The sequence below is a fragment of the Polistes canadensis genome, unplaced genomic scaffold (assembly GCF_001313835.1).
Source record: "Polistes canadensis isolate GaletaPanama2010 unplaced genomic scaffold, ASM131383v1 scaffold_45, whole genome shotgun sequence".
NCBI lineage: Eukaryota > Metazoa > Arthropoda > Insecta > Hymenoptera > Vespidae > Polistes > Polistes canadensis.
The window spans coordinates 431,496-458,113 of NW_014569592.1; the positions used below are offsets into that span (position 1 = coordinate 431,496).

Genomic DNA, 26,618 nt, shown 5'->3' on the forward strand with positions numbered 1-26,618 from the left:
TAACAATAATAATAATAATAAAAATCTCATTCATACTTGTAATAATTAAATTATAAATCTTTTTTATAATATGATAGAGACTAGCATTCAAAATAATTTTATTTATTATTAAAATATATATGCTTAAGCTTTATTAAAAATATTTGTTTGTATATCTTTTCTAAGAGGCAATAGTTTTGTTAATATGAAAATATTATGAGAGTGTCGATCAAGGTTCATATTAATTACACATTAAATACTGTTTTAGATTTCTATATTTCCAAACATTAATATATTCAGTAAATATAGAATATGAATAGGAAATAATGATTTTAACTTAAGTTATATATACAATTTAGTATCATAACTGATACTACATATGTCATTTGGTACTATTACGTTCATTCTGTATTAAATATACATCATGCTTAAATTCAAGTACTTTGTTAGCATTATGTATGTGGAAAAATCGTTTTGCATGTTCAAAAGTTGCAATCATTATAGCACAAGCTGGTGCAACTTTTATTAAACGTGGAATTAAACCGGTATACAAACCTTTTATACCATTCTGATTATAAATTTTTTTTATTACAGTCATTGTAGTACTCCTACTACGACTAGGTTTATCTGTAATCACAATTATATTAATTACTTTAGATGAATGCTGTATATTTTTAAAAAAAGTTGTACCTTTTTTGTGTGCTGTATATTTAAAAAAAAGTTTTACTTTTTTTGTTTGCTGTATATACAAGAAAATAGTTATACTTTTTTCTTAAATATTCAGCACATACCTGAATATATTTCCTTCTCACCCATTTCTATTTGTCTGTGTGTTTTTACTACATCAAATGGTAGAGTGAATAATGCAGCTATCTTTAAATATAAAGAGAAAAAGATAATTAATTTACGTAATTATGTGTTATTTATTTTTAATTAGAAGTAATAATAAATTTAAACTTACAGATCCTGCCGTTGCTCCTGCAGCAAGATTAAAAGTAAAAGTTTGTGATGACTCTCGGAATATTCGTTTTATAGTTTCATAATGAAACCAATAAATAGCACTAAAAGGTACATCTCGAAAAAGCGTTGATCCTAATCCCATCCATAGGCCAGAAACACCACTGTGTCTAATAAGTATTTTTAATGCTTCAGTCATTTCTGTAGATATAAAAAATAAGTAATTGTGCTAATAATATTTTATTATTATATACAAATATATATGTTACTTTCTCATTACCTGCATAGCTTAATTTCTGCGATTGCATTTTAGTTCTGATTAATTCTAATGGACTAACTAAAACTGCTGCCCAAATGCGTGCTGTGCCTCCAGCTAACATAGGTATCCAAAAAGGCTGTTCTACATTACTTACATTTTGTTTCAAATTTCTATTATATTTATCCTACAAATGCCAAGCTTACAAAAATATCAATCATTATTTAAATATATATAAACAAACATAATCAATTTATAACGTTTTTCAATTACTTTAAAATATATCTTCAATTGCTCGTATGATACAAAATATACTACGGTTGCAGGTACTGCTAATACAAGAGTTGGACTCAAACCACTCCATAAAGAACTAATTCCTTCTCTTTTACTTATTTTTATAAAAGCATCCTATAAATAAAACATTAATACCCATGTTAAGAAACTATTGAAGTTTACATACATGGTTAAGATTTAATACGATTCAATTAATTATTTATACCACAGTGCCGGTAAATTTTTCATTAGGACTTTTTCCATTAATACATTGACATAAATGGTCCATTAATCCATTACAATATAGGAAACATTTGTTAGAAAGTGTAGCTTTTTGTTGAGCTTGTAAACGTGTTTTAACAACATCTAATGGTGTAACTGAAAAAAATATGGTAAGTTTACTTTAATATGCTTAGATAGATCCAATTTATCTAATCAAAATAAAAATGCAACAAAAAACATTTAATAACTATTATTCAATTATATACAAAATATTGTTTTCAAAAATAATTAACAATTGTTATTTATTAAATGTTCACTTACCAAATACAGAAGTTATAAGTGCACCTGTACAAGAAGCTATAATTTGTTGATATGGTCTAATACGAAACCTTGGATCATCTAAATTAATGTTAGTTGGTATATCTGGCACTTTATCCATGATTAAACTTTGTTTAAAATCACTTTAATAGGACTATACCTTCGCTTAACCTATAGTTTATTATCATAACACCGATTAACAAATTTTTTATAAAAAAATGTTAATAAAATATACTAATGGGTGATGTAATCAATTATTAAAAGTAAGAAATAATGTGTCATTTTCTTTATACATAAATTGCAATTCTAATTTTTGAAACTCATTCAATCACTTATCTTAACAAACATTTTTCATTCCTACATATAAACTTTATAACTAATTAACCTTGTAGATGTAGTTATTTTTTTTTCTAATTTAAATTTATAGAATTTTCTATAATAAAAAGAAAGAACGGAAAATTGTAATAATTATTTAAAAATTATTTCTTACTTTCTTGCAAATTAATGCAAGGAGTGGCAAAAAAGAGATAAAATCCAGTTTGCCGCATTTTTCGACTGCTATACACCATAAACTATCTGTTTCATAAGATTTAGATCCAAAAACACCATCTTGTATCTAGTCGAAATAGATGTATTTTCAAATTTGTCCAAAAATAATTTTTCTAAGCAATTAATTAAAATATTATTTCTAATGAATTTGCCAAATTTTATCAATGATACAATATTTAATAACAATACCAATTTTATTTTGTTCTAAAATAAGATAAATTATTCAAATATCTGTAATTGGATTTAATTGGATATATTTAATGACACAGCTATAGCAATATGGCACAATTGGCACGTAGACATTTCATAACCTTCACGACTACAATATATACTTATGTTTTTCAGTAAAATGATGTAAAAGTTTTTCATAGTTTGATATATTAGATTAAATCTTCCAGTGCATAACAAATAATACAATGAATTTAAGTAAATCGGAGAAACTACTAGCTGCTAGAAAAAAGGTAATAAATAAAAATACCAAAAAATAATATTAGATTAAACATTGTAACATTTTATTCAAACATTTATATCTCATTAATGTTATTTAACGTATTGAATAACTTTGGATATTTTATTATTCATTCTTTTTCTATATCAAAATGTTAAACATATGATATATCATTTATTACAAATGTCACAAAAAATTTTCTTCTATAAAAATAGTTCCAGTAAAGGAAAGACAACGTCAAAATGGTTTTATTACAGTTTTATTTAATCTAATATTTAATGACAAGGACTTTAGCAATATGATGAGTCATTTCATTTTTTTAAACGTTCTACTTTTACAAACATTATCTTTTTTTTCTTTTATTTTGTTTTTTCTAGTTAAAAGAATTTCAACAGAATAAAAAAATTAATATACAAGAGGAACTGTCAAAAAATGAAAATGGGATAACTAAATTATCACAGCAGGTATTTTGGATATAAACGTTTATTATATATGTATGTATATAAAATAGTAATTAATAATGTTCTTATATTTTTTTATTATTGTTTGTTCATTAGAATGAAACTGTGGAAATAAACTCATATGCAAATCAATTAAGAAATGATCACAATGTTCCTACAAACGATACTTTGCAAAGCTTTACATTTCCAGTAGATAGTAAGGATTCTCATGTAAATACAGAAACAATTAATTTTGTATCAATAAATGAGGATAAAATAAGTATAAAGAAGACAGATGCAGAAGATATTCCTAAACAAGATGCTAATATTGAAATGACAAATGTACCAGTATTATCCGAAATGGATAACAGTCAAGTACAAAAGCAAACAATATTGGAATTTAACGAAAAAAACATTGATTATTTTAATACAAATAAAAATAAAAATGAAAATGATTATACTTTACAAACAGATAATACAACAATAAACAACCCTGAAGAAAATACTGATAATAATAATAAATTGGAAACATTTGATTTTGACTCATATTCTCAGAATCCGAATGTAACTTATTTAGAGCATCAGAATCAAATAGTAAATCAATTACAAAGTCAAGTTAAACTATATGTAAGTATTCTTTTATTTCTATTAAACCATTTTTTCTCTTTATGTTCTGTGTTACACAGTGTATATAAATGCACAAATTTATAAATGGGACAGAGTAATAAAATTTCTGAACTACAAGCTACACTTGCTGCTAAAGATGCAGAAGTTGAGGCAAAGCTGATGGAAGAGACTAAGCAATTGAAGGAACAGTTGCAGATTCATGTACAAACAACTAATGTTTTAATTTTGGAAAAAGCAGAGCTTACTTCGGTCTTAAGTAAAAATGAAACAACTATTAAGAACAATAGAGGTTAGCATTGTATCATCTTAGTCATATTTATATATATATATATATAAGAGAGATAATCTGTTAAATAATATATATTTATATAAATTTAGCGCATCTGTGCATCTATGTACATGCATGTTTCTAAATGTAGAGAAAATGATTTATTTTTTCTTGTTAGTATATCATATTTCATTATTTAATTATAAGTATACCTATTCATCTATAGAAGAGATTGAAGAATTATCTGGAAAATTGAAATATGCTCAATTTCGTTCATCTGAATTTGAAAAAGAATTAAATGTTATAAGAAATGATGCTGAGGAAGCTCGAAAAATTGCTCAACAAATGAAACAAGATCATGAAGAACTTAATGAAAAATATTCTGAATTAAAGTATGTGTGATTTATATATATATTAATAGCATTTCATATGATTATTTTTTATTTGACCAAGAAGTTATATAAAATTGAGGCAAGAAAAATCTTTGTTAATAAACTTTGATAAATTTGTTGATAAAATTTTGTTTTATCGTTATAGGAAAGAAAAAGATGAACTGAATTTACAAGTATCAGAATTAAAACAGAAATTAAATGTCAAAAATAGCGAATTAATCAATGTACAACAGACTTTACAAGAAAAGGCTGCTTTACTTTCATTGAATGAATTGAAAATACAACAGGTATTTCATTTTTACATTTATTATAATTCGCTTCTCTGAACATTATTATGAATTTTTGAGATGATCAAAAAATATATTATTTCATATTAGCTCACAAGTACATCTCAAGATTTAGAGGTGTTGGAAAATCAACATCATAATGTAACTATGCTTGAACAACAAGTAGCACAAATGAAAGAAACTATTAAAACAGTGAGCGAAGAAAATGATGAAGCAAGTAAACAATATCAAAACTATGTACGTCAATTAGAAACGCAACAAGAAACACTGGTTAATGAAGTATGTTTTTAATTGATTATTGTTACAAATTTTTTTTCTTATTTTAAGTATTTTTAAAAAATTACCTTGAAAAATTGTTACCATATATTATTTAACTATAAATTCTATTTTATATATTTTTTAACACTTGTAGCTTGAACATAAAAAGAAATTAAATAACGAAATGGAAATTAGAGAAAAAAGTTATATAGAACGTTTATCAGATTTTGAACAAAAATTGCAATCGGAAAAAGAAAAGGTTCAAGAGTTGCTTCCACTGCAAAATCACAAACATCATACAGATATTTTATTAAAGGAAATTGATGAACTTACATTGGCACAAGAGAGATTTCATATTATTATAAACGAAAAAGTAAAATACGAAATTATACACTATATTTATTAGTGTTTGATGTATTACTTTTGTAAATAAATTGTATTAATTTTTTTGTTAGGAAACAGAAATAGAAATTTTAAAAAAAGAACTACAACAATTACAAAATAATGAGAATCAAAGTACAGATGTACCAAAACTGCTTCAGGCTCTTGAGAGTGAACAACTCGGTGCATCTAGAGCAGTATCACAAAACCAACAGCTTAAAAAACAGTTAAATGAGATGCATGATGCTTTTATTATACTTGCAAGTATTTTAATATAAATTATTCTGTATACATTTTATATGTATATTATATATATATATATATATCAATTTTTATCTTAATTTTAAAAATTGCAACTAATCATAATTATTTAATATTTACGAATAGTATAGAATCTAATTGTTATATTTTTTTTTTAAATTACAATATTCACACGCAGAGCAATACTAAATTAGATTTAACAGAGCAACTACAATCAGAACGTACTATTGGGAGAAAATTGAATTCAGAACTTAACAAAATAGAATCAGAAGTAGAATTTTTGAAAACTTGTTTAAAGGCGAAAGAAGAATCTTGTTTAGAATTAGAAAAAGAAAATTTACAGAATGCTCAAATTATTGATCAAATACATCATTATCAAGCTCAAGCACATTATACGCAAACATTACAGCAAGAACTTCACAAAGCTTTGGTATTTAAGTTTACTAATATAAATTTATTTTATTTTTATCTATTTTATATACATACTTGTATTTATGTAATTATAGACGACTATTGATGATTTAAAGAGGGAAAATGAAAAGCTTCTTAAAGAATTGAATCATGGTAAAATAGAAAAGGAAAATAATGGAGTAGATGAATCAAATGTGACTAATGAAATATTAGGAAATAATAATGATAACGTTGATAAAGATATTCTTAATACTAGAGAAATTAAAACTGTATCACGTTTCACTATGACTGACTCGAATTCGTTAGAACCTTTACAGAAATTGGAGAAGAGATTCAAGGAAACGATGGAAAAACTTGCTGAGGTACTCGATGAAAAGCAAAGATTAGAACATTTGGTTTTACAACTTCAATGTGAAACGGAGACAATAGGTATGATAATCATAAAATTTTAATTTAACCCTTATATAACTTAAATTCATTCCACGAAAAAAGAACCATTTAAACTGTGTATGAAGTATATTTTATGGAAAAATACACATGCATTTTCATCTATAATTTATATACAGGTGAATATATTGCATTGTACCAAAGACAACGTGCTATTTTGCAAGAAAGAGCAAAAGAAAAAAATGAAGCTTTCCGTCAACTTATAGAACAAAAAAATGAACAACAAGAACAATTGCATAAGCTAAAAGAATTAGTAACAAATTTGATAACAAAAAAATCCATTGCTACAGACAACACAGGACTTTATATTTCTGATCATAAAGGTATGTTAATTAAAAGATAAAGTCACAATATATAATTACCTGATATAATAAATAGATATTTATTTGTATAGAAGAAGTTAAAGATGTAATAACACCGGAGAACACGCAAGAAAATCATAATGTTGTATCAGAAATATCAAATGATGAAACAACGTCTCAAATCATTGATCTTTTAACAGAAATTAAAGATTGTAAAGATCAATGCACAGTTACATCGAATTTTCACCCATGCCCATGGTGTTCAGGAAAACTTATCACTGTATGATTATTCAAATAAGAAGATATACCTTTTAATAAATAATATTATATATACTTAATTTATATATACTGAGATGATATATTAAATAATGTGTTTAGTGTATATAAAGATATTAATAATTTTTGGGCTTATTCATGAAAATAAAAATAAAAAGAGTACATCTGAAAACAATTCTTCTGACAACAAAATTCTGTTATTATTTTTTTATCAAGCAAATTACGATATAATAAAAACTAAAGTGAGGCGAATAATATATCATAAAAAGATGATATTTAAGGTAAAGTAAAAAGAAAAAGAAAAATGAACAAATAATAAATTATTATTTTTATGTTTTATTTATATGTAAAAACAATACATATTATTCCTTCAGAGCATATTTCCTTAGAGGATATATAGACTGTTTGCGAATCTCTTTCAATGTTTTTTTGCTAGCTTGATAAGGCGTTAACTTGCGGCGTATTGCCCTAGTTTTCTTTGGCCTTAAATCTAATGGCTTGTATTTGTTATTTCTAAATAGCAGACGAAGATTTTCTTTTTGCTTTTGGTGCATAATAATGTATACACGAGCAATAGCTTTTCTCACAACACGGCTATAAGAAAAAGTGAGACATTGTATTAATTATTATTTATAAACACTAATGATAAATTTTAATTTTATTGACAAATAAGTATAAAAGTATTTCTTGTTTATAATAAAACTTACATTTTAGATAATTTTGAAGCAGCTCCTCCGGTTACTTTAGCTACTCTCAAGCTAGTAAGCTCTGTCTTCAACTCATCAAGTTGCTTTAGCAACTCCTTTTTATCTTTACTCCTTAAATCGGAACATTTAACTTTCCCCTGAAACAATTAAAAATAACTTATATATTCTAACGTTTTTGATAATTCTCGAAGAAAATACAAACAATTAAATAATCAATCATTATCAAATAAATGTAAAACTTATAATATCATTATTTCTATAGCATTTTAATAGGTTATGCTGTTTTGCTAAGAAAAATAACAAAAAATATATGATTTTATTTAATATAATTTTATAAGGAGTAACGTTTTTGATACATTTCAATAAAATTTTATAATGATGGCACAAATAAATAAAGATTAAAATTTTACAACTCAACTTACCATGATGATTCTTTTAACGAGAAATGTTGAAAGATAGAAATTATGCGATCTAACTATATGGAAAAAATCCCTAGTGACACCTTGCTAGTGCACTGCATTACCATGGAGCCTATATATAGCTTCGTTTTCACTACCATCAAAACGCAGGTCAATTGCCGAGTAGTATTATTAGTATTGCTTAGGTTGTCTAAACTGTTTTTAAGATTGTAGCCATGGAGAGTACACAAAAATCACGAACTCAAACGTATTAATTAGAACACGGGCGCCCTCTTATTTTTATATCCCATTTGTATACATAGAGCTCGTACTCCTTGTGTATTCTTCATGATACAATTGACCACGAATTGACATACAAGGAAAAATTATAAGATAACCTATTTGTTTATAAAAAATAGGAAGAAAGTGTGCAACTTATGTTTAATAAAGAATATAAACTTTTTAAATAATTTTTATCGTTCAATATGCCTATTATTATGGAAATTTTATCGCATAAAACTAGACTAGGGTTATATATAACGAGAACATTGAGTATATATTACATATATATTATAATCTAACATTTTATGTTTTAATTCTTTAATTATAAAATCTAGTAATAATTAATTTCATTTTTTAAAGGGTTATGTCATTTAGATTATCAGAAAACAACTTCGTAAATGCATAAAACAAAAATGACATTAATTATTAGACCTAATAAATTGTTACATATTTATACATATAACAATTTCAAGCTTTGTTATTTTGATTATTGAAGATTAAACTACCTCTTAAATAATTTTTTATTAAAAGCTATGTTTATGATATATTTATTTTCTTTCTTGTAGCAAAAGAAATACAACGATGTTTTTCATCAGTATCAACTCAAAGTTTAGAAAAGGATAACCATAACACAACAAATATAAATCCAGATTTAAAAGATGGAACAGTTCCAGTAAATTATAGATTCATTTATCCAGAATTTCTGCCTGATCCAAATCCACGATATCGTAATCATCTCAGAGAAAAATTAGAACGTATGGATATGATTGCAAGAAGAACTCAGATAGATGTTCCTGAATTCTATGTTGGATCAATATTATCTGTAACATATACTGAACCACATGCCCCTGGAAAAGTAAATAAATTTGTTGGAATATGTATAAGTAGAAAAGGTTGCGGATTAAGAGCATCATTTCTTCTAAGGAATGTAATAGATAATCAAGGCATTGAAGTTTCTTTTGATATATATGATCCATCTCTTCAAAAAATTGACTGTTTAAGGTAATTAATTAAATGTTAATATAATATTTTATTTTATTCAAAATATTAATGTTCGCAACTAATGTCACATATTTCTAATAGTAATTAACGTAACAAATAAGTTCTAGGATATGATTGAAATCTCTTTTCCACACCACTTTAGTGAATGTGTTAATAGATAATTGATTTTATAAATATTTCTATTTTAGACTCGAAAAAAGATTAGATGATGAATTATTTTATTTACGAGACGCCCCATTAGAATATAGTACTTTTCCATTAGATATGGAAACAGAATTATTACCAGAAGGTTTTCCTGTCCCTGTTAATGATATTGTAGTACCGCTTAATCCACGACCATGGCTAGAAAGATGGGAACAGAAAGAGTTAAAAGGTATTACAAATTTAAATGTTTCTGGAAAAAGATTGAAGAAGGCTAAAGCAGCTGCTAAGCCTTGGGAAAAATATGATCTCATGAAAGCTTATAGGTAAGCAAGAAAAAAATATATACTCATAGAAACTGTTGTACAAATTTTATAATACATTTTTAATCTTAAAATTTTTTATTTTATATAATTAGAGAAACAATACCTGAAGAAGAACAAAGTGATATATTTGCAGAAGTGCAATCAAGTCTTCGCGATTTAGAAATAGTTCGATATAAACAAAAATATGCACGTACTTTTGTACGTCCCAAAAAAAGTGGATAAATTTTATTATTGAACATATGTTTAATTTGGAAATAAATCTATATTTTATGTCAGTATAGATAAAAAGTATCCTTTAATTTCTTCCAATAGTTGTCTCCAAATATTTTTTATTAATTGAATACAATTAATTAGTGATTTTTATGTACACATTATAATGTCATATGTATCACAGTGTAATGTCAATAATAGTATTTGATAGAAATAACAAGTTCATATGTTTGAACTTTCTTTAAGTTTAATGTTACTAATCTGATTCTATTTTATATCATAATTATATTAATATTCAATAATTATGATAATTATTAAAAATTACCATAACTTAAAATTTTTAAAAAGGGAAATATTTATAGATAAAATATCCTTATTAACTGTTATCATCAAATATTTACTATTCTGATTTATAGTGTAAAATACAAGAATACACACACATGAAAGAATGACAAGGATACATTATTCAAAATGCATTTATATTTAAAACTATACTGATTCTATTTACAGTTACTATATATTTTATCTTATAAATGATTTATATATATATACAGGCTAATAATAACTATTTATATTTAAATTTAGAGAAGTTATATGACCATTTCATTTGCATTAATTATATATATTGTGCAATATTCAATATTTTTTGTATATTATATTACTTCACATTTTATTCGTATTACAGTTATTGCTTTTTAAAACAGTTTACACAATTAGAAACTGTTTAAAAATTTCATCTATGTATATATTATACTTGGCTATTCCCGTGTTTTATGTAAATGGTTTATTTTTGTTGCTTTTGTCCTTAATTATTTAGTGTAAGAGTGAGTCAATTAAAATTAGCTACCCGAATAACTTCTTCTATTATAGTGCCAGAAAACAATGTTTAAAGTAAAAATAATTAATTATCAAGAAGCCAGTAGTGCTATGGGGAACAGTTTTTCTTGGGTAAGAGCGCATAGAAAACTTGGAAGTCACCGTCACTTTTTTAAATGAAATTGTGCATTTTTAAACCCTTATAATTGTAGCCCTCTTCCAAAATAAGTTTAATAGTTATCTACATTCTAGGTCACGGACATACAAAAGTAGAAAAATTAAAATTTATTATAGATGTTTCGCGAACAGAATACTTGCTGTATATTTCTTTTTTATATTTTATTTTTAATAAGAATTTATGTTTATTCGGAAATGAGAAATTTACAATAGAAATAATAAGGTTCAAATAATTAATCTTAAATACATTATCATTAAAATAAAAAATGATAGATGTTTTTAGCATAACATGCATAAAAAACGATTAATTTTCTTCTATTAATAAAAATGAAATTAGTGAAAATGTAACTAACTAGTCAATAAAGCTATGTTAATTTCTTTAACCATTTTAACGCGATATAACATTTTTATCAAGTGTTCCTTGGCAAGTGCTGAAGTCGAATACCATACTGGACTATCGGGTACACAACTTCTTTCTGGCAATAAATAGAATACATCGTTGCGTGTTTTAACACTTTCCGGACTGAAATAATAGATGTTAAAATATATAATATAAATATAAAATTATAAAAACGGTTAAGTATAATTCGGAGATTTATGCCTCCGTATATAATTCTAATATTATAATAAAAAATACACACCATTTAGATAAATAAAATTCATATAGTTTGACAGGACACCTTAGAGGGTTTTCTTCATTTTCTTGTTGTTCGTAAACTTTTTTTTTGCGTGAATTAGCTTCTAAAAACAAGTTTTAACAATAGAACATTTGAGAACATTGTGTTTACATTTATATAAAATTTATTTACCGTATAATTTTTAATAATAAATTAAATAATGCTATATGTATACAAATATTTCTATATGTTTTATACATACCGAGAGCTGATTGCGGTGGATAAAATCTTAAAAGTACATTCCTTGAACCAGGAACTTTTCCAGCAACTGTAGCAGGTTGTGCTGCTGGATTTCGTTTCCAGTGTTTCATTATGTGAGAAAAAGATAGTTGCATATGTTCTTCTACAGTCTGTAAATAAATTATTTTGTATTGCATTCCAAAATTATAGTATATTTTATAATAGTTGTATGTATATACTTACTACAAGATTAAAATGTTTGGTGTTAAAAAACATGAGTGTACTTAAAAGTACATGTGGTGAGTGAGCACCTAATTGTTTACATTCCCACAGATGTTCTTCCTCTACTCTTGTTACAATGTATTCTGCAGCATATATTAATAAATTTTTAACATTGTTAAGCAATAAAATCAATTTGTTAATAACTAAAATATTCTTACGTGTATCACTATAAAGAGCGGAAAATTTCTTAGCAACCTCGTTTAAACAGTCTGTGAATTTTTCATAATATGAATCTGTGAAAATACTATCTATTCTATTATTTTCAAATAAATATTGCTGTATTCCTAAAACAAAAACACAAGTAGGCATACTTAGTATGGTACTAAGTTTATACTTATTCATATATAATTAAAACAAAAATGCTTAGTAAAATTAAAAACTATTTAATATATATATATATATACATATATATTAATTTACCCAAACAAAGGTAGTATATTGTATCAGGAGCATACTCGGCACCATTTGGTTTTCTTACTTCTTTTACAAAAAGACACAGCGAGTAATTCAACTCATCTGCTGTAAGTTGTAAAAGATCTGTTTTAAACAGTTTCATTTTCCTTAATGGTGTACTTTGTTTCTCTAATTCTGCATTCTTTGCTACTACCTGTTTGAACAAAAATGTAGAAAGAAATTTACATATAAAGTTAATAAATTTAATTTAATGTAATATTTCCAAAATTACCCATTGTCGCCAAGCGTTAACTCCAAATGTATATTTTAAAGCCATATTTGCATCCGGCTTTTCAATAGGCTCCATAATTCTTGGTTGAGGTGGTGGCTGAGGTTCCGGAGGTGGCATGAGTGGCATATCATTAGCAGCAGAAACACGTCTACCTTTCTTATTTGGAGTAGATCGAGATTTATATGGAATTACTCGTTTTCTGCCGCGGGAAGACATTGAACGTTCTATTGGAACTATAATACGCACAATATTATTTTATATTATTTATCTCTACTTCTTATATATATATATATATATATATATTCTAAGTTCACAATTTCAATAATAGAAAACTGTGTTTCAAATGTAAATTATTAGTTGTCGAGACAATTTTGTCCCAATTGAAAGTGCGTAGTTAATTTAAAAGTCATTGTTATTGTTTTTAACGGAATTACAACTTTATGTGGGAAAAAATGTTTCCTATAAAATGATTAAATCCTTGACAGCTAATAACTTTTGCTTTTAGCATTTTTCCCTATCACTAAAATTGCAGAAGTTATTTGGATGGTCGATCTTAGTTAACTCATCATCATATTTGAGATTCCGAAATAAATAATTTATCTTTGATATACCATCGTTATCTAAAGGTGCTTCAGATTGTGCTGGATTTTGAGTTGCTGTTATTGTATTTGGCGTTAAAGCAGCTTCTAGGTCAACTGCTGGTTCATCTAATTCTCCAGTAGCCATTTTTAATGCCATTTGTAACATATCACCGAAAGTATTATTAGAATCGACACCATCTGGATTAAAACTATCGCTATGCGCATTATCATGATCACCTCCATCGTCATCTCTAAAAAAAATGATCCAAACTGAGATAAATATCAAAGGATTTACTTAAATATTAAATAAAAATTATATAAAAACTCCTTTTATATATCTTTACCTCTCTTCTGCAGAATCAGAATCAGTCTCATTATTTTTTTTTTCTGTAGCTACCATTTCAGCCATCATAAGAAGTTCAGCTTCAAAAGGATCAGCTGGTATTTTTTCTTGTATCCTTTTAATGTGCTTAAAAATTCCTTTAGCACTATTTCTTGTTGTAGGTATAAAAACTGGAACAGGTATAGGTAATGGAAAAGGTAATGGTATCGGAAAAGGCATACTAAACATATGTACAGGATATGGAACATAGATTGGTACTGGTATCGGAATAACCATTTGTGGAGTTTCTTCTGTTTGCGTCGACTTATTGCAAGGATGTGGACGTACAGAAACACCCTTTGTATGCATTAAGGGTTTGCATTGGGTAATTTTATTATGAATATTTGTTGGACTAAGCGGTCTTGTGATAATCTGTTGCTTATAAATGATTTGTGGCACTTGATTTTGAACTGTTGCATTTACGTTATTTTGTGTAGCAGACGGATTAGTTTGTCCATTTCCTATTGTCGCTAAACTTGTTACCGAAGATATAACTGGCATATTTTTTTTATTTTGTATTTCATTTACTTTTGATGTACTCTGATTTGTAGTCCTTTGTGGCATTGTTCGTTTTGGCATTCCTGTCGGAACAGGATCATCGCTTGATGGAATTGTTATCGGAGATTTTGTATATTGAGATTGGAAATTCATAACACAATTGTATGAACAGAAATTACGTATTGTTGCATCTGACATCGTTAAATGATATTGTGCTTGAGAAAATTCTTTGCAAAAGTCACAATTTATACGTTTTGCTGATACAGCATTAATAGATACCTGTAAAATTAACCATTAAAACAAATTTTAAATAACATGTACAGTAGAAATTAAGATAAAATAATATATCATACCTGGTATAATGTTAAACAATTTAAGCTACACATCATCATAAGTTGCCCACATTTTAATTCTTTTTTGATCATATCAAAATTATATTTTTTTACTTTACACCAATTACAAGGTACTATTTTTCTATTAGTAATTATAAATATATTTAAACATGTCTTGTTACAAAATGTATGGGCTTCATTTTCATAAAAGATAACAAAACTTTTCTTATTTTCTAATTCGAAAAATTGTTTGCAAGTAGAGCATTGGTCTGGATCAACTTTGTTTACAAACTTAAATGCTGCAAAGCATGGTTCACTACATATAGCTACTGGATCAGCTCTATCTAATTGAACTTCACAATGTACCAGTTTTTCCTATAATAAAAATAATAAAATTATATTCTGCTATATTATTATGCACAATATGATAAATATTACTTATATTATAGTTTCATATAAACTTCCAAATGTAAGTGCTTACCTCTTGGCAAACACTACAAGATTTCTTTTCTATATTAGGAAGCTCAGTAGAGCTCATTTTTGAATATTTTTCCATGCAGTTTTGAGTACAAAAATCCTTAAATTGTCCTTTGTCACCGACAGGAGCTAAAAAACCTTCTACACCTGAACTTATATCTTTTTGACAGTAACTACATACTTTCAGACCTTTTTTAAACTCTTCTAAACAAGTAGAGCAACAGAATTGCCTCACATCATAACCAAAACGTACACAATATTTTCCTAAACTTACTGCTTGAACAGAACCATTGCAATTTCTACAATAGCTTCCGTATTTGTTTTGAAATTTTCCTAAGCACTCTTCATTACAAAATTCCATTGTTTCCCATGAAAGATTTCTTTCATCATTCGATTCAATAATTAATAAGCAATTTGCACAACGTTTATCTCTTTTTGAATTAACTGTATCACTTGGTATGTCAGTTGCTTTATTATTAGCAGCTTTAAATAATGTTTTGCATGTTTTAGAGCATACATTGAAAGTATCAGTTCCAATCTTTACTTTAAATTTGCATGATTTTTCTTCATTGCACTGTTTGCATTTATCTTTCGATAAGATTTCTTCTATTTCAGAGTTTTTAGATTCATCATCAAGATTTATAACATCAGTAGTTACTGGCACATCTTGTTCCACATATACATGCTCTTCTTGCATACTTTGTAGCTGCTCTTTGTTAGTATTATTTTCTACCGTAGTTCTTTCTTCATTATTTACTTCAGTACTTCCAACATTTTCATCAACTAATTTTTGTCCCTCTTCTTGAATAACAACTTCATCCAATGTTGATTTATTTATATCGTTATTTTTCTTTTCCGTTACTTTTTCCGGTACTATAATTTTCATACTGTCTGGAATAATACACAATTCATCATCTTGTCCAGGCAATATATTAGATTGTTCTTCTTCTGTTTCTACCGGTGTTACACCTTCTGCATCCTTCTTTACGTGTTTATTACATTCATTAATAGATTCTGCAGTATCTGTTAACAATATGTCCATCTCCGATAGATTATTTTTATTCTCTGCATTGATTGTTACGGATGAATCTGACTTATCTGGCATAGATTCAAAACATTTTTTTGAAATAGTTGAATGATGTACATTATCTAGAGAAATCTTATCTCTTTCATCCTCTTGTAATGAATTCACTTTGTTACTATTATTTAATTTTGTATTAAAATCAATATTTTGCAGAATATCACCTTGTTCGCATAGCTTTGAAAAATCAACATTTGTTTCCATAGGACTATCTACATCCATTGATTCAACATTTTCAGAAGTCAAATTGTCCCCAGCAAAAGGATCTTCAGCGTCTATAGATTGATTTTCAATTTGCGAATCGCCATGTTTATCTTGTGAGAATTGTACAAACTCAGTGTTTTCTGGTACAGATACATTTTTGTCAGAAGTTCCATGATCTATGTTTGATACATCAATATCTTCTTGTGCAACATTTAAGTTTTTATTTTTTGTATCTGTATTATTTGAAGTTAATTCTGTACTATTCATACTTATTGCAGATTTTTGCTCTATTATATCAGTTACATCTGCTATGTTTACATTTTCTTCTAAATATCGATCTTCAATGGTTTTTAGATTAGTATTTTGTGATGTTGTTTCCTCTAGATCATTAACAGCTTGTTCACTTTTTACATTATTAGTTTCTAATTGTTCATTTGAAATTTCGCTTAAGACATTGATATCAGGAATTGCTAAACTGGTAGTTTCTTTATTTATAAGAGACTGATCCATATGTTTATCAGTAATTCCTGAAGTAGATTCCTGTGTTTTTATATTACGTTCTTTAGAAATTTTATCTATACATATGTTTGAATCACTTGTAGTTTCTTTCATATTTGCGTTTTCGACATTTGATTTTGTTGTATCAATAATAGTATCCGTATCACTAATAATTTTATCCGATTGAGTACTTTCACTAACATTTTCTTCATTAGCTTCTATTGTTTCACACATCGATTTTTCTGTAGAATTTTCATTTTTATTATTAATCTTTATACAAATATCATTTTGTACTGAAGATAATACATTAGATGTTTCAGTTGATGTCATGTCAATATTTAAATCCATTATTACAAATAATCATCAAATTGTCTTTTTATATATCTATAATGAGAAACAAATTAAAGTTTGAAAATATATCAAATTGACTGGAATTACGATTTATTTGTACATAAAAAGATTTATATTTTACTTACAGTAAAAATTTATATATTGCTGTAATTAATATCCATCTTGCATTATATTAGATATAGTTATTATTGTTGTACAAATACCTCTTATCTTATTTAGATAATATTAATATCCTCATGCATATGTATTATACCATTTTCAGTCATTATCGTTATGTTGCATTAAAATAATAAATTAATAATCAGATATTAATTAATATCATATATTACACACTTTATGCTTGTATGCTATTTATTCATTTCGTCTCTTAAGTAACAGACAAAGCAATAAGGAATGATGATGAAAAACAAGTGCTGTGAAACATAAAAAAGATATATTAATTAAATGAAAATATGACACTTTTTCGTAAGAAAATTGAAAGTATTGTATTATTTACATTTAACAACACGTGGCTTTATTTATATTTATATAATTAATTAAATATTGCTTTATTCGCTATCGTGTTGTTTTGTTCGGCATAATCAATTAAGGTTAGGATGATAAAGATAACTTGAACGCCATATTGTATTCAATACTTACAATCTTCTAGAATATAATTTAGGAACTTTCAATGTTATTTTTAAATATATAAATATTTTTCACAATAACGTAGAATAATTTTTCATACATTATTTTATTATTAAATAAATAAAAATTAATGATAAATATTTCTTTTTTTAATTATAATTTTTTTTTCTCTTTTTCAGAACTTTATTCACACTTCGCGAATTTCATATTGAAAAAAGAAAATACACTTCAAACGGTAAGAATATCAAATAATTACATTAAAAAAGAATCACCTTTTATTATTCACAAGAAACACACATTCTATCTCTTTCGAATTGGATTTGCATAAATAACTTAAATATATAAATGTATAGCTAGGGCAACAATCGTGGCGGCAAACTATGTATACATGCAACTACCAACCGTTTCATATATCATCTTTAACCGGTATTCCTAAATAGCAGCAGTTGGTAAGAATCCAATTATAGAAAAAGATATTTATCATATTAATATTATACAAGCATGTATATAAAGTTTAAATTTTTATCAACAATAACACAAAAATACTAATTATTTCGTTTCTATAAAATTCAAATCAATCGTAATGTGATTTATCCAAGAAACTAGAATTATTTTATAAATTTTGAATAATAGTTTAATCGGAAATTATACTGATGATTATTAATTACTAAATTAAAACTTCTGTTTTTCTAAAAACAATTCTTTATATAAATAACATATAGTTTAAATTTTAAACCAATTGAACGATGTGGTCATTAAGCGCAAATAATTTAAATTCACTATATTTTATCAAAAAAATTTACTAAGAAATTTTTCTTTTTTGTTAAATTGTTACTATTAAATTATTATTATTAATATATAAGAATATATTAAATAATATAATTTTAATTTTCAATCTAACATTTTTTTTTTATTATCGATGTTCAGGAAGAGTAAAAAGAAAACAGAAGCTTGTATATATATATATACATGTACCATACATATATATATGGTATATATATACCATACGAATGATAAGGCTCAGAAAGCTTTAACGCATGCGCGATAAAGAGTAATTGTGCATTCACTTCTGTTAAATACTTGCATATGTGTAATGTATCTTAAATGCATATGTGTTATGTACATATTAACTGTTTAACTATCAGAATATTACATTAAGATAGGAAATTCCGATACAGTATAGACTGATATATGCAGAGGGCAGAGTATAAGCCCTTGGCAAGATATAAAGTGTGGGTTCGTGAAGGGTCTTAAAGGTTTTGGGAGGAGACAAGAAAAGGGCTACTGCGTGATCGAACGGTTGTACGTTTGATTTGAAATTTTCAGAACAATTTTCAATATCCCATAAAGACGGTTGTTCTGCATCATATGTGAATTTATTCGTATCGAAATATTTACTGATATTTACACGTGACTCTCGGAGAACGCGTCGTTAATCATTGTTACAGTGGAAGCTTGAGAAAATGGCCGACAATTGGACACATAATAGTATTGTTTGCCGGTAAGATGATGTGAACTTATATTTTCAAAAATTATATTGACTCTTATCGATAATTTTATCAAATTATTATAAACTATTTTAACATTTTTCAATTAATTGTGCTATTTAAGAAATATTAAATATATGTAATATGTAAACAAGTTAATGTAAATATTGACACAATTCCTTAAACTGTTTACAACCGTGAAATTTAAATCTGTTAAATTATTAAATTAAGATAGCAGTTCATTTCAATTACGAAATGTCCTTTAACTTATGTTAATAGATATTTTTTTTTTTATTAGTTAGAAAAATATCTATATGTTTAGACATTAGTTAAATAGTTAATCAAACTTACAAAATAAATTATAGAGTATCAAAGTATCAAATTTTAATTACTTCAATATCATACTTATATAGAATTAATCTTAACATGTATATTTATATTAATCTCTTGTATCTATGTTACATTTAGGTTTTTTAAGAATGGCTTGTGTCGTGGAGGAAATAACTGCCGATATCGTCATGTTCAATCTACACGTCATGAACCAGGAACACTTGAAGCAGAAATATTGGCCAGTATTCCATCCAATACTACTTGTCGCTTTTTTAAATATGGCACGTGCAAGTATGGTAGTCAGTGCCATTTTCTTCATGACTCTGAACCTACCGATAACGCTTGTATACAAAACAATTTACGAGAAAGTTCTTCGTTAAGGCAACGTACTGTTACTACTACAACTTCAATGGAGCTAAAAAATACGTATGTAACACATATACTGTATTATGTAACAATTATATTTAAAAAGTATTCTCCTCTTTGATCTTTCAGATAATAAAGCACAAATCTTGATATCTGATTGATAATAATTGAAAACTATTAAAAGAAATTAAAACTTTAGAATCAAAAATTTTTAACACGTAAAGCACTAAACATATTTTGTTTAACTTTCTGTTCAGACCATGATAATCTGTTAGCCAGAGATATACACAGGAATATCAGTCAGTGGTGACTGACGCAACTTGAACATAAAGTATGCGGTCAATCACTAGTGACTGACCTGACGTTTAATGTGTTAATATAGCAAAGATCTTTAAGTATATTTAGAAAATACATTTTGTTGAAACAGTTTCTTTCCATTAGAAAATAATAATGATATCAGAATTATTTATGTTTGCAGTACGGGAAGTATTCATGTGGCTGAAGAATGGGTTAAAGCTCCTGAATTTATACCATCGACTATTTCATCAGTTGCTGGTTCTTCTACATCCAACGACGAAATGTTTAATACTTCAGGAACATCAACTGGTACATCCAAACCTCTTACATATGCTCAAGCTGTAAGTCCATTGGGTCAAGCTTTTGATCCTTCGTTGCAACCTCTTTGTCCATATGCCGAAGCTACAGGGATTTGTAAAAAACCCAATTGCACATATTTGCACGGAAATATTTGTGAATTGTGTGGTCGTGCAGCTCTTCATCCATATAATGAAGAACTTCGGAAAAAGCATACAAATGTGAGTGTATATTTATAAGTTGTAAGTCATTTACTCTTTTATTAGTATTTGTTAATTTCTTGAATAATATTTGCCTGGATAATATACTATTTGATATCAGATCTTATAAATATACCTATTAACATATTACAGTATATTTAGTAATAACAAGCTAGCATGTAAAGTAATATCTAACTGAATTATAACTAAATATTTCAATATGGAATATTAATTTTTGTATAGGCATGTGTTAAACAACATGAAGTTGACATGGAATTATCATTTGCTATTCAACGTAGCAGAGAAAAGTCTTGCGGCGTCTGTTTTGAAACAATAATGGAAAAGTCATCACGTGAACAAAGGTTTGGTATTTTGCCAAACTGTAATCATTGTTTTTGTTTAACTTGCATTAGAAAATGGAGACAAGCTAAACAATTTGATAACAAAATAATAAGAGCTTGTCCAGAATGCCGTGTCACTTCTGATTTTGTATGCCCGAGTATGTACTGGGTTGATACAAAAGAAGAAAAAGAAAAATTGATAATGGATTATAAAGATGCATTAAGGTAAAAGAAATAAAAACAAATATTTTATATTATTTTCTTCTTTCCAAATATATAATAAAATTTGCTTATTGCAGTACTAAGGATTGCAAATATTTCAATAAAGGTCGTGGGAAATGTCCATTTGGTAATAAATGCTTTTATCTACACGCTTTACCAGATGGTACTAAAACAGATGTTGGTCCACCTATTCGTCAACGTCGTAATCCTGATACCGATGCTGATATTATACAAGTAAGTATAGTTTGTTATGTATTATATTAATTATTGAATTAATAATGTTAAATTATTACGTAAGCTTCTAATTGTAAAATTGAATTTATTTCTCATAGCAATTGATCTTATGGGACTTCCTTGAAGGCAGAGATGAAAACTTGATGTATATAGATTTTGAAGATCTTGTACCAATTTTTTCAGACTCGGATGAATCTGATTGGTCTGATTACGAAGTAGCATTGTAGTTGTGCTAAGTGTGCTAGTTGACTGTTGTAGCACTGCTTTGATACTACTGTTATCATTGCCGTTGTTGCTACTACTAGTACTATTCATTCATTTGTCATGTTCTAGTGGTTCCAGCAGCGGTATGAATCAATAGTATTCAAAATTGTTTGAGTGATTATATTGAAAAATATCCCAGCTTCATTTCACCTTTTGTACGTGTGTTACAAATAATGATAATCACATAAGATCAATACGTGATTATAAGCTTGGTAATTTAAATAAGTACTACAAATAGAGTTGGTCATACAAAGTTTTAGATTTATAGCAATAGAACGTACTTATTAAATATCCTATTACCTGTGGAATCATTTCTTTTTCACGTTGTAACTAATTCTACTGCAGTTAATAATTGATTATAAATATATTCTAATTGAATCGTACGTCAGAGAATACTTAATCTTTTCAACGCTGAAATTTTTAATGACACGCACATGCCATGCGCTGTCCACTTACTGTGATAAAACACACTGGACTGAATACTTTTTTACGTTTTATGTGTGTGGCTCTGTCGGTATCGTACACTATATTATTTCACACTATTCTTGTACTGGAAAATATTTGTTTAAAATTTGTTGATAACGTGGCCGAATTTACTTCTACATTAAAACTACAATTAGGTACATAAATAATTACAAAACGTATACGTATTAGTATATACTAGTCTCTGGTACATTTATATTTCAACAAATTATTATACGGGTTCGAAATAATATAAAGTCCATAGCATTGAAAGGATTAAGGTATTTTAAATACGTATTTTGTGTTTAATTTATATTAATATTGTATAGAAATTATGAAACCCAATGTGTTTATTCTGAAATAGAAAAATAATTTTTGTTGCATCAAGAGAGCCAAGATTAATAATATGTATCATTATAAGTAAAAATTGCTAGAGTTTGTTTAATTGGAATTATGATAAATCTCCAGTATAAAATACTTTAGTCAAGTTTTGCTCTAATCCTTGCTCAATGTTGAATCATATTATTCTCCATAAGATATCAAAATTTAAACGTTGTAATTAATTTCTTTTTTTTGAGAAACGATCAATTTTTTGTTTCCTGTGATAATTTCTATAATATACAAAAATTTATTAAAAATGAAAGTATTCAATATTTTAGAATCTTCGTATAATGTATATAGTTTTATAATTTGATGTTTTGTTATGTTTAAATATGCAAAAAGAATTGTTAATGTAACTTATTATAATCTATTATAAACTATATATATATATAATAAACTACTGTTGTGATTATTTTTATCCATGAAAAATATTTGTTCTCTTTTTTTTTAAATTATATTGTTTCTACTATTTATGGAGAATAAAACATCAATATACATTATCAAGTATAGAGCAAATGAAAATCTGATAGGTATACTAGACTATCAACTACATACTAATTTTAAAATTGCAGTTATACATTGCCGCCTACCTCTTATATTATGGCTCTGCGAATCTTTAAGAATTTATTTCAATTATTCAAATTGTATAGTGTTATTCTCTACAACTGATAATGATAGACTATTCATATAAATGCGTACGTTCATATATATATATATACATATGTATATATATATATATATATAAATGTGTGAGAATGTGTGAATGAAGTGAAACAGATTAGTAAATAAGAAACAAAAAGACTTTGGCACTATTTGTGAGTAATAAATTAGTGGTTGGACGTGGCTTTCAAAGAAATTATAAGCTAGTGAATAAACAATGAAGAACTGTTATATTTAGCGGGCTTTATATTATAACGAAATTAACTGATTTTATAGCCCGTATTCCAATGATATATATATATATATATATCATTATATATATATATTACGTTTTTATAAAAATATTATATATGATAGCGGCACGTCCCTAATAATGTCTACGTCATGCAACAAAAAATTTATCTATTATCTTATACGAATAATTGTAGCAATGCGCAAAAAGTCCCCTGTCTATTAAAGTTAAATAAGTTAACAATAATGGAAATATATTAATAACTGCTTCGCAAAAAGATTTGTAATATTTTGTTAAATATCTAATCTAAATGTTTTCATTTATTGTTATGATTTAATGTTCTCTTGGGATTTCATATAATCTTTTTAATATCTGTTTTTAAAACAGCATGCGTCTGATTATATATTAATTCTATTACATAATATTTTAATAAAGTGGCTACGTTTATTGTCTTTTATCCTAATATAAAAAATGTATGTCTTGTATTATTACGTTTTCATTATTATTTTATGCAAAAGTACTGTTAGATATTTAAATGAAATGTTAAATGTCGAACTTTTATTTTTTTTACAAAATTACTTCTTGTGAGCGACTTTATTAAAAATTTAGTATTGATAACATCTATAATTGATGTACATAGGTGTACCTGCTAGAGTAATTTGTTATATTTTTTGTTTTATTATATATTTATATTCCAAATTAACTCGCATACAAATTATCTCATTTATAGGATATTATTTTGTAAACTAAATAAGTATTCGTCAAATTTTAAAAATATTTTTCGTGCTTTCTTTTTCTATCCGTACTTAGTACAATATAGTTTACATTAAGTAATTTACATCTGACGATTTAATTGCATGTAAGAGATATTTTGTGGTACATATATGTTGATCAATATTATATTTTAAAAGATAAACATATGTACTATACAGTAAATTACCATATAATGCGAATTTTTATAATAAATTAAAGATATTACAAAGGGCCTTTCTATAACGTAATTTTCATGCTATATAAAAAGGTTAATTAAAGTATCAATAAATAAGAAAATTATTTATAATTAATTTATTAGTTATATAACAGATTAACTATCTATAAATAATCAATTAATTATATAACTAATAAATATTAATAAATAATTAATGAGTAATACACAATAAATTAAGTAATCATCTCGTTTTAATTCATTATATGTGCTTTTCACAAATGTATCTTATGTATCATATCTCGCATTATAAGGGAGTTTACTGTATAATATCTATCATAGTTACTCTATATTATTATTCATTTTGAGAATGAGAAAGAAAAGATAAATAATGTTTTTCATTGTAATGGCCTTATTCATAAATTAGAAGTCACGTATAGAAGTCTTTTTTTGTAATCATTTTAAAGGAACAATTTTAACATTCTTCGATTTTCAATATAATTATGAAAAAACAATATTAAATTATACTTTAGATTGCTTCTTTTCATAATAGTATTAAAATAATAGTAATATTGGAATTTACATAAGAGAATTAAAAAATAAGTAAATAATTGGTATTCTATAAAGCATATCTTTAACAATAAGAGTAAAATTCTAAAAATTTTGAAAAGAACATTTTCTCTCTCTCTCTCTCTTTCTCCTATACATTTATATACTTAATATAAGTTAAAATTATTTTAATTTATTTTTATATAGAATAAGATTACATACTAATTTTTTCTATGTTATAGGTATATAGTAATATTTTTTGAAAAGTGTGCCACGCGATACATGTAGTAAAACATCTTTAATGTTAACGATTCCTACTCTTTCACTGTCAACTATATATATAATGCCCTTGTTAATTAATTAAAATTATTACTGATTATAGAAACGTTTATATTACCATTATAAGAAAAACACAATTTATTCTGTAATAAATAAATACGAATCGTTTTTTAGTTTTCTATCACGCTATCTCTATATAGGGCGCCCTAAGTATTTAGGATCTTAAGTATTTACAATATTGTGAGCATAATTAATAAGATCCCGCAAACAGACTAAGATGATTATCTCTAATATTGATAACTCTCGTTAGTTGTCATTAATTTGTATATTAGACAAGTTCGATGATAAGAGTAAGTCACAATTGGCTTTAATTTTATTTCTCACAATAATATATATATTTTTGTTATTAAAAGTAGAAAAATAAAATAAATATAATGAATCTATGCGTAAACATCATCTTATTATCTTGTTTTTTTTATCTCTTTTCCTCTTTTTTTACAAGTATGTAATTATTAATTGCAATGTAAAATTAATTATTTTGGAATAATTTTCAATGATATATTTTAGAATATTAACATTTTTCATTAGTTTTTATACCATTTATTAATATATATATATGTTATATTAAGTGTAATAGTTGATTGTACTTTTGAGTATGATTGAAAAATGTTTAAAGAAATCAGTAATCATTTTACTTTCATAAATGTATATGGCTATGTAGTATTTGAAAAATTTTATATTAAATAACATAAAGTAATCATCTAATATTTACCTGACATTAAGATAAACACTATTTTAAAATAGTTAATATCTAAAAATTACAAAG

General features: G+C 26.0%; 6 protein-coding genes across 9 annotated transcripts; 3 read left to right on the forward strand and 3 right to left on the reverse strand.

The window, feature by feature from the left end:
* Positions 1 to 236: 236 nt before the first annotated feature.
* LOC106785137 (solute carrier family 25 member 40) lies at positions 237 to 2,583 on the reverse strand. Of its 2 annotated transcripts, none has more exons than XM_014745328.1 (8): positions 2,496 to 2,583; positions 2,009 to 2,176; positions 1,692 to 1,843; positions 1,466 to 1,600; positions 1,217 to 1,379; positions 941 to 1,137; positions 792 to 852; positions 237 to 606 (listed from the first exon to the last, which is right to left on the reverse strand). In XM_014745328.1, the coding sequence occupies exons 2-8, from the start codon at positions 2,124 to 2,126 to the stop codon at positions 362 to 364; spliced, it is 1,071 nt and encodes a 356-aa protein (XP_014600814.1). In that variant the 5' UTR covers positions 2,127 to 2,176; positions 2,496 to 2,583; the 3' UTR covers positions 237 to 361. The 2 variants fall into 2 exon arrangements, with proteins under 2 accessions (XP_014600814.1, XP_014600813.1); XM_014745327.1 differs by having other exon boundaries at positions 771 to 852.
* Positions 2,584 to 2,622: 39 nt separating this feature from the next.
* LOC106785136 (golgin subfamily A member 2-like) lies at positions 2,623 to 7,543 on the forward strand. The gene is made up of 13 exons (XM_014745326.1): positions 2,623 to 3,015; positions 3,380 to 3,466; positions 3,560 to 4,069; positions 4,163 to 4,358; positions 4,564 to 4,729; positions 4,875 to 5,016; positions 5,107 to 5,295; positions 5,429 to 5,647; positions 5,730 to 5,915; positions 6,095 to 6,346; positions 6,423 to 6,756; positions 6,894 to 7,097; positions 7,169 to 7,543. The coding sequence occupies exons 1-13, from the start codon at positions 2,971 to 2,973 to the stop codon at positions 7,360 to 7,362; spliced, it is 2,724 nt and encodes a 907-aa protein (XP_014600812.1). The 5' UTR covers positions 2,623 to 2,970; the 3' UTR covers positions 7,363 to 7,543.
* A 125-nt stretch (positions 7,544 to 7,668) lies between these two features.
* Positions 7,669 to 8,589, reverse strand: LOC106785114 (60S ribosomal protein L35). The gene is made up of 3 exons (XM_014745294.1): positions 8,482 to 8,589; positions 8,060 to 8,196; positions 7,669 to 7,946 (listed from the first exon to the last, which is right to left on the reverse strand). Exons 1-3 carry the CDS (start codon positions 8,482 to 8,484, stop codon positions 7,715 to 7,717), a joined length of 372 nt encoding a protein of 123 aa, XP_014600780.1. The 5' UTR covers positions 8,485 to 8,589; the 3' UTR covers positions 7,669 to 7,714.
* A 177-nt stretch (positions 8,590 to 8,766) lies between these two features.
* LOC106785113 (39S ribosomal protein L19, mitochondrial) lies at positions 8,767 to 10,638 on the forward strand. Its single transcript, XM_014745293.1, has 4 exons — positions 8,767 to 9,009; positions 9,306 to 9,741; positions 9,930 to 10,208; positions 10,301 to 10,638. The coding sequence occupies exons 1-4, from the start codon at positions 8,943 to 8,945 to the stop codon at positions 10,428 to 10,430; spliced, it is 912 nt and encodes a 303-aa protein (XP_014600779.1). The 5' UTR covers positions 8,767 to 8,942; the 3' UTR covers positions 10,431 to 10,638.
* A 422-nt stretch (positions 10,639 to 11,060) lies between these two features.
* LOC106785111 (zinc finger MYM-type protein 3) lies at positions 11,061 to 18,684 on the reverse strand. 3 transcript variants are annotated; one of them, XM_014745291.1, is made up of 13 exons: positions 18,539 to 18,684; positions 17,765 to 18,052; positions 15,510 to 17,672; positions 15,050 to 15,403; positions 14,161 to 14,975; positions 13,847 to 14,067; positions 13,236 to 13,468; positions 12,971 to 13,157; positions 12,709 to 12,834; positions 12,512 to 12,633; positions 12,291 to 12,438; positions 12,053 to 12,149; positions 11,061 to 11,934 (listed from the first exon to the last, which is right to left on the reverse strand). In XM_014745291.1, exons 3-13 carry the CDS (start codon positions 17,634 to 17,636, stop codon positions 11,760 to 11,762), a joined length of 4,605 nt encoding a protein of 1,534 aa, XP_014600777.1. In that variant the 5' UTR covers positions 17,637 to 17,672; positions 17,765 to 18,052; positions 18,539 to 18,684; the 3' UTR covers positions 11,061 to 11,759. The 3 variants fall into 3 exon arrangements, with proteins under 3 accessions (XP_014600777.1, XP_014600775.1, XP_014600776.1); XM_014745289.1 differs by having other exon boundaries at positions 12,053 to 12,152; XM_014745290.1 differs by having other exon boundaries at positions 12,053 to 12,152; positions 18,279 to 18,667.
* Positions 18,685 to 19,306: 622 nt separating this feature from the next.
* Positions 19,307 to 23,355, forward strand: LOC106785112 (probable E3 ubiquitin-protein ligase makorin-1). The gene is made up of 6 exons (XM_014745292.1): positions 19,307 to 19,767; positions 20,222 to 20,509; positions 20,928 to 21,264; positions 21,487 to 21,809; positions 21,884 to 22,040; positions 22,139 to 23,355. The coding sequence occupies exons 1-6, from the start codon at positions 19,730 to 19,732 to the stop codon at positions 22,265 to 22,267; spliced, it is 1,272 nt and encodes a 423-aa protein (XP_014600778.1). The 5' UTR covers positions 19,307 to 19,729; the 3' UTR covers positions 22,268 to 23,355.
* Positions 23,356 to 26,618: the final 3,263 nt, after the last annotated feature.